At 37.5% G+C, this 15,520-nt stretch overlaps 1 protein-coding gene across 1 annotated transcript in view; it reads left to right on the top strand.

Annotated features, from left to right (window-relative positions):
- The window catches only part of LOC128664634 (matrix metalloproteinase-21-like), a 146,087-nt gene extending 131,004 nt beyond the window's left edge, over window positions 1–15,083 (top strand). Inside the window, exons 6-8 of the mRNA XM_053719449.1 lie at window positions 7,053–7,310; window positions 14,011–14,183; window positions 14,796–15,083. Coding sequence (XP_053575424.1) covers window positions 7,053–7,310; window positions 14,011–14,183; window positions 14,796–15,083 — 719 coding nt within the window. The remainder of the gene's footprint in view (window positions 1–7,052; window positions 7,311–14,010; window positions 14,184–14,795) is intronic.
- The last annotated feature ends 437 nt before the right edge of the window (window positions 15,084–15,520 follow it).

Here is a 15,520-nt window from a genome sequence, read left to right as displayed (position 1 = left end):
TCCGCTCGGCAGATTAGGGGTTAATAAGTGTAGGCAGGTGTCGGCGACGTTGAGGGGGGCAGATTAGGGGTTAATAAATATAATATAGGGGTCGGCGGTGTTAGGGGCAGCAGATTAGGGGTACATAAGGATAACGTAGGTGGCGGCGCTTTGCGGTCGGCAGATTAGGGGTTAATTATTGTAAGTAGCTGGCGGCAACGTTGTGGGGGGCAGGTTAGGGGTTAATAAATATAATACAGGGGTCGGCGGTGTTAGGGGCAGCAGATTAGGGGTACATAGGGATAATGTAAGTTGCGGCGGTTTACGGAGCGGAAGATTAGGGGTTAATAATATAATGCAGGGGTCAGCGATAGCGGGGGCGGCAGATTAGGGGTTAATAAGTGTAAGGGTAGGGGTGTTTAGACTCGGGGTACATGTTAGAGTGTTAGGTGCAGACGTAGGAAGTGTTTCCAAATAGGAAACAATGGAGCTGCGTTAGGAGCTGAACGCTGCTTTTTTGCAGGTGTTAGGTTTTTTTTCAGCTCAAACAGCCCCATTGTTTCCTATGGGAGAATCGTGCACGAGCACATTTTTGAGGCTGGCCGCGTCCGTAAGCAACTCTGGTATCGAGAGTTGCATTTGCTGTAAAAATGCTCTACGCTCCTTTTTTGGAGCCTAACGCAGCCTTTTTTTGGACTCTCGATACCAGAGTTAATTTTATGGTGCGGCCAGAAAAAAGCACGCGTAGCGTTAACAACCCATCTACCGCCAAACTCCAAATCTAGGCCAATGTGTTAATAATGTGTTTTCAATATAGTACAGGGTAAATTTAATTTTCCAATTACTTTTTTTTTTTTTTGCATTTTTCTTACTGTACAAACTTTTTTGGAATTGAGGTTGTATATATACAGGGTACATCGCTGGTCCTTAAGGTGGTATTTATAAATGTTTTTCAATCCATGCTTGGGATCAAACTCATAACTTTACCATCACAAGAAAGTCTTAACACCATTGCTCCACTTAGTAAATTCCATAGACCTTCCGTTTAAATTTCATGTACTGTATGTTAATTACTTTCTATTTAACCAGATTAAATCTCTTTTATTACTCTTTGTGTCTCTTAAAACTGAACATTATATAAAATATAACATGTAACATATTTCATTACTTATTTATACTACTCATAATGAATGATAAGAAAGATTAAAAACATATACATAATGGGTTCCATTTTAAAGTTACTAAAAGTAGAAGTGACCCTGTATAAGAATGCTTATGTCAATTTCCATAAATTTGAGTGCCCTGTATTATAGTTAAACCTTAAAATTAATCAAAAAAATTATCATGATCGATTACCTTGAAAATCTGAACTGCTAAAATATTTCACGGACTGTATGAGATTCAAGACCACAACTGGGCAAAAATATGTCTTTGATCTAGGGATAGTCATTTAATGCAAATTTCAAGACTACTGCTCTATGCTGTTGGCAACAAGAAATGTGCCAAATACACTTTTGCTATATGGGCAGATTATTAGACAAGATTTACAGTCATCACAGTGTGATATCTTGGAGAACTTGATTTGATTTGGCTTTGTACAGGCGTAAAATATGCTTAATTAATCTGATGTGAATCCACATTGTATCCGACACCAGGGAAAAAACATTGTTTTAGTTTGATAAATCTGAATGCTTGATGATTTGCAATCACAGACAAATTGTTTGTTGACGCTTTGATGAATAGAGCCCAATATCCTCTCAGAAGTCAAACTCACAACCTTATACTCTAAGGTAAAAGAAAACACCACTATGCTACACAATAATTCTTAACCTAGTATGAAAATTGAGTATGTTATTCAAAATTTATTTATAACCATTATTTTGAAGAATCCCACTAAAACAGCAACATTTAAACTAAAAATCAATAGATAATAAACTTCTATCTAAAAGTTAAAAAAAAGATAATTCCATAAAAATAATACTTTTATAAAAGATACAAATAATAGTTTTATAAAAAAAATATATTATTATAAAAATATAATAAAAAATTACATAAAATTAGCGCTGCAGAATCTGTTGGCGCTCTACAAATAACCGATAATAAAAAAAATAATAATAAATAATAATAATGTTACATTAAACCTTTTTGAATTAGTATATTAGTATGTTTACTAACCATTTCATTTAAATTTGTCCCAAAACTTTAATGTGATTACCACCCGTCCATTGTGGCGTTACTTTCTTAATTCCCAAATACCTAACAATCTCTTTTGGAATTTTTTTATGTACCTTTTAGAAGTGATCTGATAATGTATGTTTAGTAAATTATTTATTTAACCCCTTAATGACCACAGCACTTTTCCATTTTCTGTCCGTTTGGGACCAAGGCTATTTTTACATTTCTGCGGTGTTTGTGTTTAGCTGTAATTTTCCCCTTACTCATTTACTGTACCCACACATATTATATACCGTTTTTCTCGCCATTAAATGGACTTTCAAAATATACCATTATTTTCATCATATCTTATAATTTACTATAAAAAAAATTATAAAATATGAGGAAAAAATGGAAAAAAACACACTTTTTCTAACTTTGACCCCCAAAATCTGTTATACATCTACAACCACCAAAAAAAACATATGCTAAATAGTTTCTAAATTTTGTCCTGAGTTTAGAAATACCCAATGTTTACATGTTCTTTGCTTTTTTTGCAAGTTATAGGGCCATAAATACAAGTAGCACTTTGCTATTTCCAAACCACTTTTTTTCAAAATTAGCACTAGTTACATTGGGACACTGATATCTTTCAGGAATCCCTGAATATCCATTGACATGTATATATATTTTTTTTAGAAGACATCCCAAAGTATTGATCTAGGCCCATTTTGGTATATTTAATGCCACCATTTCACCGCCAAATGCGATCAAATAAAAAAAATTGTTCACTTTTTCACAATTTTTTTTCACAAACTTTAGGTTTCTCACTGAAATTATTTACAAAAAACTTATGCAATTATAGCATACATGGTTGTAAATGCTTCTCTGGGATCCCCTTTGTTCATAAATAGCAGACATATATGGCTTTGGTTTTGCTTTTTACTAATTAGAAGGCTGCTAAATGCGACTGCGCACCACACGTGTATTATGCCCAGCAGTGAAGGGGTTAATTAGGGAGCATGTAGGGAGCTTCTAGGGTTAATTTTAGCTTCAGTGTAGTGTAGTAGACAATCCCAAGTATTGATCTAGGCCCATTTTGGTATATTTTCATGCCACCATTTCACCGCCAAATGCAATCAAATTAAAAAAAAACGCAACATTTTTCACAATTTTAGGTTTCTCACTGAAATTATTTACAAACAGCATGTGCAATTATGGCACAAATGGTTGTAAATGCTTCTCTGGGATCCCCTTTGTTCAGAAATAGCAGACATATATGACTTTGGCGTTGCTTTTTGGTAATTAAAAGGCTGCTAAGTGCTGCTGCGCATCACACGTGTATTATGGCTAGCAGTGAAGGGGTTAATTAGGTAGTTTGTAGGGAGCCTGCAGGGTTAATTTTAGCTTTAGTGTAGAGATCAGCCTCCCACCTGACACATCAGACCCCCTGATCCCTCCCCGTGCACGCGCCCGCGCCCGCCCTCCCGTGCACGTGCGCGCGCCCGTACGCGCCTCTGATCACCCCCGCCCACGATCCCGCCCCCCTACAGATCATCAGGGCCATCGATGGCCGCCACCCGCCTCCCGAATCGGCTCCCACCCACCAACTGATTTAGCCGGTGATGTCCGGTGCAGAGAGGGCCACAGAGTGGCTCTCTCTGCACCGGATTGCTAAAAAAGGTTATTGCAGGATGCCTCAATATCGAGGCATCACTGCAATAACCGGAAAGCAACTGGAAGTGAGCAGGATCGCTTCCAGTTGCTTTCCAGACCAAGGACGTACGCCACACGTCCTCGATCATTAAGTGTATTTTTTTTGAGGACGTGTGGCGTACGTCCTTGGTCGTTAAGGGGTTAATGTTATTTACATGTTCTTGTAATCTTAACAAAAGGCTCCTAGTGGTACTCCCTACATACTGTGTAGGCCATAAGAGCACTCTAATAAAATAAATTAAATTTTTTGATTGACATGTAATTAAATTTTCTATTTTATATATAGTTTTATTTCCTGATGATAAGGATCTAAATTCTTTAATAGATCTTTCTTGATAACTAAAACTTCTACAACCAACACATTGTCCACAGCAATAGAATCATTTCATATATTTAGTTAACCAAGTATCTTTCGGTTCATTCCTTAAAAAACTCCTAGTTAATCTATTTTTTAAGTTTCAAGCTTTTCTGAAAACAATCTTAGGTTTCTTTTATAGAATTTCTTTTAATGTGCTATTTTTTCTTCTTCAAAACATTCCAATCTTTATTTAAAATATATATATCAATTATTTGCTCTGCATACTATAGATTAAAATAATCAGTCCTACTTCTTGCTAGACTTGTGCATGGTCGAAAAATCAATTCATATTTTATCGAATTTCAGTTCGGATCGATTCGAATTCGGAAAAATTAGAATGAATTTGTTTCGAATTCATTTTGGATTCAAATAAATTTGTCTGGATTTGGTTCGATTTGTTTCGGAAATTCGGAATTTCGGTAAGTGTTAGGTGGGATGTGCTGTGTATTAGACTAGTATTATGTACTGTATATTAGGTGTAACCCATAGCAGAGTGATATAACCTAATATACTGAACAATACTAGTGTAATCCATGGCCATCCGAATCTACCGAATAAATCCGAACTAATTCGGATTTATTTGGTAGATTCGGTACTACCGTAAATTGGAAATTTGAATCGATCTGAATCTCCAAATTTAACAAATTCGTCCGAATTTAGATTCGGAATGAATCGAAACGCACATGTTTACTTCTTGCTCATTAAGAAAACCACCATTTGTATTACTTTTTTCCTTTATACTTTAACAGCTCATTTCTATCACTATTATAAATTTCCCTGATAACCCTATTTAAATGTTTATACTTTTTTATTTTTCTTAAAATATCCTTTTAAATGTTCTGCTGTCTGTATAAATACTTTAGTATCACTACAATTATGTCTTAGTCTTTGTATTTGGCCTTTGGGTATATTATCTAGTCAATTACTTAAATGACAACTGTTCAATTTAATATAATTATTAACATTAACTGATATAAAACAATTTTTATTCTTATATCCCCATCAGTATATATTTCTAAATCTAAAAAATAAATTTTATTTTAACTATACTCCCAATTTCAATTAATGTTGCAATTAATTGTATTTAAACATTTCATAAGAACTTCAAGCTCTTCTTTTGTACCATTCAAAAAAATTAAATAAATCATCAATATATCTACCATAGGACACTAGATTTGAACTCCATCTTGAATTAATACATTCCCAAGAGGACATATAAATATTTGCATAGCTGGGTGCAAATTTGGTGGTTATCTGTAGATAATATTTTTCATTAAAGCAAAAGAAATTGGTATCTTAAATTAACTCTATCCCTTCCAATACAAAATCAAATTGTTCTTTTGTTAGACTTAAAGTGATGGTAAATCCTAGCGTTTGTGAAATGCTAGGATTTACCATTGGAACAAATAAAGAGGACTTTTAGTCATGAAGTATAAAATAATTCATGCTGAAAGCTCCTTTATTTGTTTGCAGCAGTCGCCACACTGGGCTGCTCAGGCAGCCCATGGCAGAACGCTATTTGGCTGAGAGGTGACGTTTCCACCTCTTAGCCAATAGGTGTGCGGGAAATCCGGCTTGGTGCTGGTTGGTGCCGGATTTCACACACAGCTATTGGCTAAGAGGTGGAAACGTCACCTCTCAGCCAAATAGTGTTGTGCTGTGGGCTGCCTGAGCAGGTCAGTGTGGCAAACGCTGCAGACAAATTAAGGAGCTTTCAGCATGACTGAAAGTCCCCTTGATTTGTTCCAATGGAAAATCCTAGCATTTCACAAACTTTCACAGCTTCAATACCTTTTTCTTTGTTTATATTTGTGTATAATGATGTTAAATCAGCTGTTACCAATCACCATTTTTCTTCCTACTTCAATGTTTACATTTTTTGAACGTATCTTTAAGGTATGCTCTAATTTCACTCACATATGGCTGTAACATCTTATATCAATATACACTGACAGGTTACTTGTGAGGGACCCTACCCCTGAAACTATGGGTCTCCCTGGGGGATTTGTATCATCTTTACAGACTTTAGGTAAAATTTAAAAAGGGGGAATTCTAGTTTTGCACATTTGTTGTTGCTGTTGCTGTTTAGTAATCAATATTTTTTGTATTAGATTGCAGGACACTTAAATGACTCCGGGCCACTACCTTATAGCATTATTATCTTAGAGCTCAGAGTGAAAAAATACCAAATCTGTATAACTAAAATACTGTTGTATTATGCTGCACTAACCTATTATGAACATTCAATTAAAGCACTCACACTTTTCAATATTTTTTTCAGATTTACAAGTTACATAATTTTGTGGTTGTAGTTTTTGTTTTTAGCAATACATTGTTGGAATTGTATTTATAAAGAGTTAGTTGCCATTAATAATACATAAAATAACTTAAAGGGACTGTAACGTCACAATTAGACATTTATGATTTAGACAGAGCATACCATTTTAAACAACTTTCCAATTTACTTCTTTTGTTTAATTTGCTCCCTTCTCTTGTTATCCTTTGCTGAAAGGTTTATCTTGGTAAGCTCAGGGGCAGCAAAGAACCGAGGTTCTAGCTGCTGATTGGTGGCTGCATATGTATGCCAATTGTCTTTGGCTCACCCATGTATTCAGTTAGAAACCAATAGTGCATTGCTGCTCCATTAACAAAGGATACCAAGAGAATGAAGCAAATTTGATAATATAAGTAAATTGGAAAGTGGTTTAAAATTGTATGTTCTACCTAAATCATGAAAGAAATGTTTGGGTTTCATGTCCCTTTAATTAAATACTGAGTATCTGATTTCAAACCATTATGGTGACTGGGTCTAACAACACATCTCTCATGTTCATACTTTTCCAAGGCATTTGTGAGGGTCCGTTTGATGCGGTATTTGACTGGCTTAGAGTGGAACACACCTCCTATGGTGTAGACGTCCTTAGGTTTAACACTTTCTTCTTCCGGAGAGGTTGGTTTTGGATGTATGAGAACAGCAAAAACAGGACCAGACATAGAGATCCACAACCTATTCCACATGGCTGGGAAGGACTCCCTGAGGCCAAGATGGATGCTGCAGTGCATGTCTGGAACTCATCGCATCATGACACCTATTTCTTCTCAGGTTAGAATGCAGAGTGGTACTGAGTTGTGGAAATGCATTTAAAGGGACAGTCTAATCAAAATTAAACTTTCATGATTCAGATAGGGCATGCAATTTTAAACAACTTTCCAATTCACTTTTATCATCAAATTTGTGTTGTTCGCTTGGCATTTTTTGTTGAAAGCTAAACCTAGGTAGGCTCATTTGCTAATTTCTAAGCCCTTGAAGGCCACCCCTTATTTCAATGTATTTGGCAGTTTTTCACAGCTACAGGGCATTAGTTCATGTGTGTTATACAGATAACATTCTGCTAGATTACGAGTTTTGCGTTATGAGTGAAAAAGCATTGTTATGCTTCATAACGCTGCTTTTTCCCTAATGCTGCTATTAGAAGTTAATAACTATTTACTAACTAGTCTACTTAGTTAAAATAAATACAAACTTACCTGTGAAAAAAATAAAACCTAAGATAACTACAATATAACTATTAGTTATATTGTAGCTAGCTTAGTTTTTTTTTTTTTACAGGTATGTATTTAGTTTTAAATCGGTATTATTTAGTTAATAATTGTAAGGTTTATTTAGATGTATTTTAATTATATTTAAGTTAGGGGGTGTTAGGGTTAGGGTTACGTTAGGGTTAGGGTTAGACTTAGGCTTAGGGTTACGTTAGGCTTAGGTTTAGGGGTTAAAAAATTTAGTATAGTGGCAGCAATATCGGGGGCGGAAGATTAGGGGTTAATAACTTTAATGTAGGTGGCGGCGATGTTAGGGGCAGCAGATTAGGGGTGTTTAGACTCTGGGTTTATGTTAGGGTGTTAGGTTTAAACATAACTTTTTATTTCCCCATAGACATCAATGGGGCTGCGTTACGGAGCTTTTGTTTCTGCGATCGCAGGTGTTAGGCTTTTTTTTGCCGGCTCTCCCCATTGATGTCTATGGGGAAATCGTGCATGAGCATGTCAAAGCAGCTCTTAATTTCGGTGCGGTATGGTGCTCAACGCAAACATATCGCCCGCGCAAGCCTGCTTTTTTAAAACTTGTAATAGCAGCGATATAGGGAGGTAAAATAATGCCGAAAAAGTTGCCGTCGTTAATTTCCCTATATCGCTCAAAAATCGTAATCTAGCTGATTGTGACCACGCCCGTGGAGTTACAAATGAGAGGGCACTGATTGGCTAAATGCAAGTCTATCAAAAGAATTGAAATACGGGGGATGTCTGCAAAGGCTTAGATACAAGGTAATCACAGAGGTAAAACGTATATTAATATAACCATGTCGGTGGTGCAAAACAGGGGAATGGGTAAAAAAGGGATTGTCTATATTATTAAACAATAACAAGTCTGGAGTAGACTGTCTCTTTAAGGGTAAACAGAGGTTTAAGGATATTTGTTGTTTGTGCCCAGGAGATAACCAAATATACTATAATATTAGCAATGAAAAAGGGAGTGTGAAACAAATGTGAAATAAAATCACTTTACTGTAAACGTTTACTAAAACAAAGTAGTGATTTTACAGTCAGCAATACATAGCTTCAGGTAGGATCATACACTGGCAAGTAGGTAATCACCCAGAAGGAACTTCATCTTAGATAACAAAACACTTTGTAGGAAAATGTTTTAGTAAGTTTGCATCTCAGGAACAGTGCACCAGAGACTGTGTGAACAGGTTGATGTTGAACACAATTAGTTCAACTTGACTCAAAAATTAATCTTGCGTAAAATGAATCTGCCCTGTTCTTCTCAAAAAATCAAGCCAATCTCAGTTTTGCTCACTTTCTCTGCTAACAGAATCTGGATTAAAAACTTTTACTAAACAGATATGTTTTAGTCATAATAAGGGATTCGTTCTCATAACACAGTTATATTACTAAAAAAATAAGTCACAAGCTAATTAAAACTTATTAAAACATATAGAGCTATCTTTTAAGTCCATGCGCTTTGAGAAGAAAGGTAAAAAAAGGCTTAATTTCTTGCCAAGTGTACAAGGACATAGCTAGCATACAATAACATTTCCACTTGCATTGTATACTGAAAGCAAAGAAATATACGCCTAGATTTAGAGTTTTGCGGCCAAAGGGGTGCGTTAGCTACGCAGGCTTTTTTCTGGCCGCACCTTTTAAATACCGCTGGTATTTAGAGTTTACAGAATGGCTGGGTTTTCAGTGCGTTAGGCTCCAAAAAAGGAGCGTAGAGCATAATTTAACGCCACTGCAACTCCCGATACCAGCGGTGCTTACGGACGCGGCCAGCTTCAAAAACGTGCTCGTGCACGATTCCCCCATAGGAAACAATGGGGCTGTTTGAGCTGAAAAAAAACCTAACACCTGCAAAAAAGCCGCGTTCAGCTCCTAAGGCAGCCCCATTGTTTCCTATGGGGAAACACTTCCTACGTCTGCACCTAACACCCTAACATGAACCCCGAGTCTAAACACCCCTAACCTTACACTTATTAACCCCTAATCTGCCGCCCCCGCTATCGCTGACCCCTGCATATTATTTTTAACCCCTAATCTGTCGCTCCGTACACCCCCGCCACCTACGTTATCCCTATGTACCCCTAATCTGCTGCCCTAACATCGCCGACCCCTATATTATATTTATTAACCCCTAATCTGCCGCCCCCAACGTCGCCTCCACCTAACTACACTTATTAACCCCTAATCTGCCGACCGGACCTGAGCGCTACTATAATAAATGTATTAACCCCTAATCCGCCTCACTCCCGCCTCAATAACCCTATAATAAATAGTATTAACCCCTAATCTGCCCTCCCTAACATTGCCGACACCTAACTTCAAGTATTAACCCCTAATCTGCCGATCGGAGCGCACCGCTACTCTAATAAATTTTTTAACCCCTAAAGCTAATTCTAACCCTAACCCTAACACCCCCCTAAATTAAATATAATTTTATTCTAACGAAATAAATTAACTCTTATTAAATAAATTATTCATATTTAAAGCTAAATACTTACCTGTAAAATAAACCCTAATATAGCTACAATATAAATTATAATTACATTGTAGCTATTTTAGGATTAATATGTATTTTACAGGCAACTTTGTAATTATTTTAACCAGATACAATAGCTATTAAATAGTTAAGAACTATTTAATAGTTACCTAGTTAAAATAATTACAAAATTACCTGTAAAATAAATCCTAACCTAAGTTACAATTAAACCTAACACTACACTAGCAATAAATTAATTAAATAAAATACCTACAATTATCTACAATTAAACCTAACACTACACTATCAATAAATTAATTAAATACAATTCCTACAAATAAATACAATGAAATAAACTAACTAAAGTACAAAAAATAAAAAAGAACTAAGTTACAAAAAAATAAAACAATATTTACAAACATTAGAAAAAAATTACAACAATTTTAAACTAATTACACCTACTCTAAGCCCCCTAATAAAATAACAAAGACCCCCAAAATAAAAAAATGCCCTACCCTATTCTAAATTACAAAAGTTCAAAGCTCTTTTACCTTACCAGCCCTTAAAAGGGCCCTTTGCGGGGCATGCCCCAAAGAATTCAGCTCTTTTGCCTGTAAAAAAAAACATACAATACCCCCCCCCCCAACATTACAACCCACCACCCACATACCCCTAATCTAACCCAAACCCCCCTTAAATAAACCTAACACTAAGCCCCTGAAGATCTTCCTACCTTGTCTTCACCTCGCCGGGTTCACCGATCGGTCCAGAAGAGGGTCCGAAGTCTTGATCCAAGCCCAAGCGGGGGGCTGAAGAGTGACGTCCATCCTCGGGCTGAAGTCTGGATCCAAGCGGCGGCTGAAGAAATCCATCATCGGGATGAAGTCGGAAGTCCATCATCGGGATGAAGTCTTCTATCAAGCCGCATCTTCAATCTTCTTTCTTCCGGAGCGGAGTGGAGCGGAGCCATCTTCTTCCCAGCCGACGCGGATCCAACCTCTTCAAGCGACGCCTACTAGCCGAATGACGGTTCCTTTAAATGACGTCATCCAAGATGGCGCCCCTCGAATTCCAATTGGCTGATAGGATTCTATCAGCCAATCGGAATTAAGGTAGGAAAATTCTGATTGGCTGATGGAATCAGCCAATCAGAATCAAGTTCAATCCGATTGGCTTATTCAATCAGCCAATCAGATTGAGCTCGCATTCTATTGGCTGTTCCGATCAGCCAATAGAATGCGAGCTCAATCTGATTGGCTGATCGGATCAGCCAATCAGATTGAACTTGATTCTGATTGGCTGATTCCATCAACCAATCAGAATTTTCCTTCCTTAATTCCGATTGGCTGATAGAATCCTATCAGCCAATCGGAATTCGAGGGACGCCATCTTGGATGACGTCCCTTAAAGGAACCGTCATTCGTCGGGAAGTCGTCGGAAGAAGAAGATGGGTCCGCGGTGGAGGTCTTCAAGATGGAGCCGGTCGTCATTGGATGAAGATAGAAGATGCCGCTTGGATCAAGATGGTTGCCGGTCCGGATCGCCTCTTCTTTCCGGATAGGATGAAGACTTTGGAGCCTCTTCTGGACCTCTTCAGCCACCGGATGATGGATGTCTAGCCCCCGCTTGGGCTTGGATGAAGATTTCGGAGCCTGGAACGATCGGTGATACCTGGCATGGTGAAGACAAGGTAGGAAGATCTTCAGGGGCTTAGTGTTAGGTTTATTTAAGGGGGGTTTGGGTTAGATTAGGGGTATGTGGGTGGTGGGTTGTAATGTTGGGGGGGGTATTGTATGTTTTTTTTTTACAGGCAAAAGAGCTGAATTCTTTGGGGCATGCCCCGCAAAGGGCCCTTTTAAGGGCTGGTAAGGTAAAAGAGCTTTGAACTTTTGTAATTTAGAATAGGGTAGGGCATTTTTTTTATTTTGGGGGTCTTTGTTATTTTATTAGGGGGCTTAGAGTAGGTGTAATTAGTTTAAAATTGTTGTAATTTTTTTCTAATGTTTGTAAATATTTTTTTTATTTTTTGTAACAGTTCTTTTTTATTTTTTGTACTTTAGTTAGTTTATTTAATTGTATTTATTTGTAGGAATTGTATTTAATTTATTTATTGATAGTGTAGTGTTAGGTTTAATTGTAGATAATTGTAGGTAGTTTATTTAATTTATTTATTGATAGTGTAGTGTTAGGTTTAATTGTAACTTAGGTTAGGATTTATTTTACAGGTAATTTTGTTATTATTTTAACTAGGTAACTATTAAATAGTTATTAACTATTTAATAGCTATTGTACCTGTTTAAAATAAATACAAAGTTGCCTGTAAAATAAATATAAATCCTAAAATAGCTACAATATAATTATAATTTATATTGTAGCTATATTAGGGTTTATTTTACAGGTAAGTATTTAGCTTTAAATAGGAATAATTTATTTAATAAGAGTTAATTTATTTCGTTAGAATAAAATTATATTTAATTTAGGGGGGTGTTAGGGTTAGGGTTAGAATTAGCTTTAGGGGTTAAAAAATTTATTAGAATAGCGGTGAGCTCCGGTCGGCAGATTAGGGGTTAATGTTTGAAGTTAGGTGTCGGCGATGTTAGGGAGGGCAGATTAGGGGTTAATACTATTTATTATAGGGTTATTGAGGCGGGAGTGAGGCGGATTAGGGGTTAATAACTTTATTATAGTAGCGGTGCGGTCCGCTCGGCAGATTAGGGGTTAATAAGTGTAGGTAGGTGGCGGCGACGTTGTGGGGGGCCGATTAGGGGTTAATAAATATAATATAGGGGTCGGCGGTGTTAGGGGCAGCAGATTAGGGGTACATAAGGATAACGTAGGTGGCGGCGCTTTGCGGTCGGCAGATTAGGGGTTAATTATTGTAGGTAGCTGGCGGCGACGTTGTGGGGGGCAGATTAGAGGTTAATAAATATAATATAGGGGTCGGCGGTGTTAGGGGCAGCAGATTAGGGGTACATAAGTATAACGTAGGTGGCGGTCGGCAGAGTAGAGGTTAAAAATTTTTAATAGAGTGGCGGCGATGTGGGGGGACCTCGGTTTAGAGGTACATAGGTAGTTTATGGGTGTTAGTGTACTTTAGAGCACAGTAGTTAAGAGCTTCATAAACCGGCGTTAGCCCAGAAAGCTCTTAACTACTGACTTTTTTCTGCGGCTGGAGTTTTGTCGTTAGATTTCTAACGCTCACTCCAGCCACCACTCTAAATACCGGCGTTAGAAAGATCCCATTGAAAAGATAGGATACGCAATTGACGTAAGGGGATCTGCGGTATGGAAAAGTTGCGGCTGGAAAGTGAGCGTTAGACCCTTTAATGACTGACTCCAAATACCAGAGGGCGGTAAAAACCAGCGTTAGGACCATCTAACGCTGGTTTTCACGGCTACCGCCCAACTCTAAATCTAGGCCATAGTATTAATATGAACTGCTTAATCAATTATTTATGTGTGGAATCATTATATAATTTGTATCAGATTCTAAGTCAAGCAGGCACTAGAGGGGCAGCTCTAATATTAAGATTTGACCAGGAAAACACTGGAATAAAATTGTCAGGACCCCTCCCCATCTAGCTTCGCATGTCTGCATCCTACTACTAAGTTGCATTCACTAATGTCAGTATCCCACCCTACAATGTGGTGTGCTAAAATCATGAAGCAATATCCATGTTTCATTAAACCTATTTGTTTTATTCCACTCCATGGTTTGCTGTTTGGTTCCACTTTTTAAAAAAAAACAATACGATTCTCCTCTCAGGTGTCCATTTCTGGAAGTTTGATGGTGATGGAGGCAGAGTGTTCTCAGCTGATTCCCAAAGACACCGATTTCCCCAGCCAATAGAACGTGGGTTTCCAGGTATCTCGGGACCCATAGATACAGCTTATTACAACAGAACAGCACAGACGGTTTACTTTTTCACAGGAAACATGGTATGACTCTCACTCTAATGTATGTTATGAAGTAAAAAAGTAACATTCCTCAACCCTTCCATCAGTTTTTCTTGTCCTGCTTCCCGCATCTACTACTTCATTTTCCACCTTTCTCTCAAGTTCTCAGATCTTTATTCTCTGACTAAAGTGATTTCTCTTGCATTGCTAACAAGTATCTCACTTTCATCTCTGTTTTCCTAGTCTCTACTGTCCTAGATTATACAATTCGGGGCTGCAAAGTTGACCACAAAGCTAATTGTCAAGGTTGTAGGGTTTACTTTAATATTGCATTCTTACCTATATTTTCTCAGTCTCCATTCTTCTACTTTACCTATACAATTCCTCAGCATAGTGCACTGGATATATAAGAAGGGCTCTATCCTGCAAATTTAGAGCTATAGTAATGAATGTGGGTGCACTCCACAGAGCTATCAGTTCTCTCACTCCTTAGCTTTGCACCATCTCCTGTTCTTCACTCTTTTCGGTCTGTATTTATTTTATTCCTCTTCATATTTTTTCTATACAGGGATCTCTCTCTCTCTTTATCCCTCCACTTATTTTCATTAGCTTACACTTATGCTGTTTTTCCTCACTTCCCTCCCTTTCATACAGGTTACAGTGTTTGATGTACAAAACAAAAAACTAGCCCATGGATTTCCCAAGAAAATTAGTGAGGTTTTCCCAGCTGTGCTCCTTGGAGACCATCCCATGGGGAATTTGGATGCTGCTTACTACTCCTACACTCACCAAGCCCTGTTTTTCTTCAAAGGAGTCTACTATTGGAGGGTAGCAGGGGATCTGGAGAGGAAGCAAGATCCAAGCCTTCCAGTTAATGGCCTCCTGCCCAAAAAGAGAGTTTCGGAGCAGTGGTTTGATATTTGTGATGTTGCCCCAGAATGAAGGCGAAGAGGGGACAGTATGTTATTTAGAAAATGGGTTGCCATCACACAACAAGCTGTGTCACACACGTTGGAGTTGGGCGCACAAGTACAAGCAACCAAAATTCATGTTATCAGTGGTTTGTGGTTATTATAAGACTTATGAAGCCAATATGACCACACTCGCTGTAATTTTAAAAGTGCTTATTTTATTATTGTGATGTTTCAAGGACCTGATCCCCTTTCTCAGACAGGGTTTAGGTCCCTGAAATGTCACAATAATAAAATAAGCACTTCTAAAATGCCAGCAAGTGTGGTCATATCGGATGTTTATAGAATTACTGAGGACCCTGCACCCTGGTGGTTGTAGATATTTTAATGTGAGGGTGCAGATTGCATGGACTGTGTGTGTGTGAGATATATATATATATATATATATATATATATATCCATTGAAAA

The sequence above is a fragment of the Bombina bombina genome, chromosome 6, assembly GCF_027579735.1.
Source record: "Bombina bombina isolate aBomBom1 chromosome 6, aBomBom1.pri, whole genome shotgun sequence".
Classification (NCBI taxonomy): Eukaryota; Metazoa; Chordata; class Amphibia; order Anura; family Bombinatoridae; genus Bombina; species Bombina bombina.
Note: the sequence above shows the minus strand (reverse complement) of the source record. Positions and strands in the feature narration are given on the sequence as shown.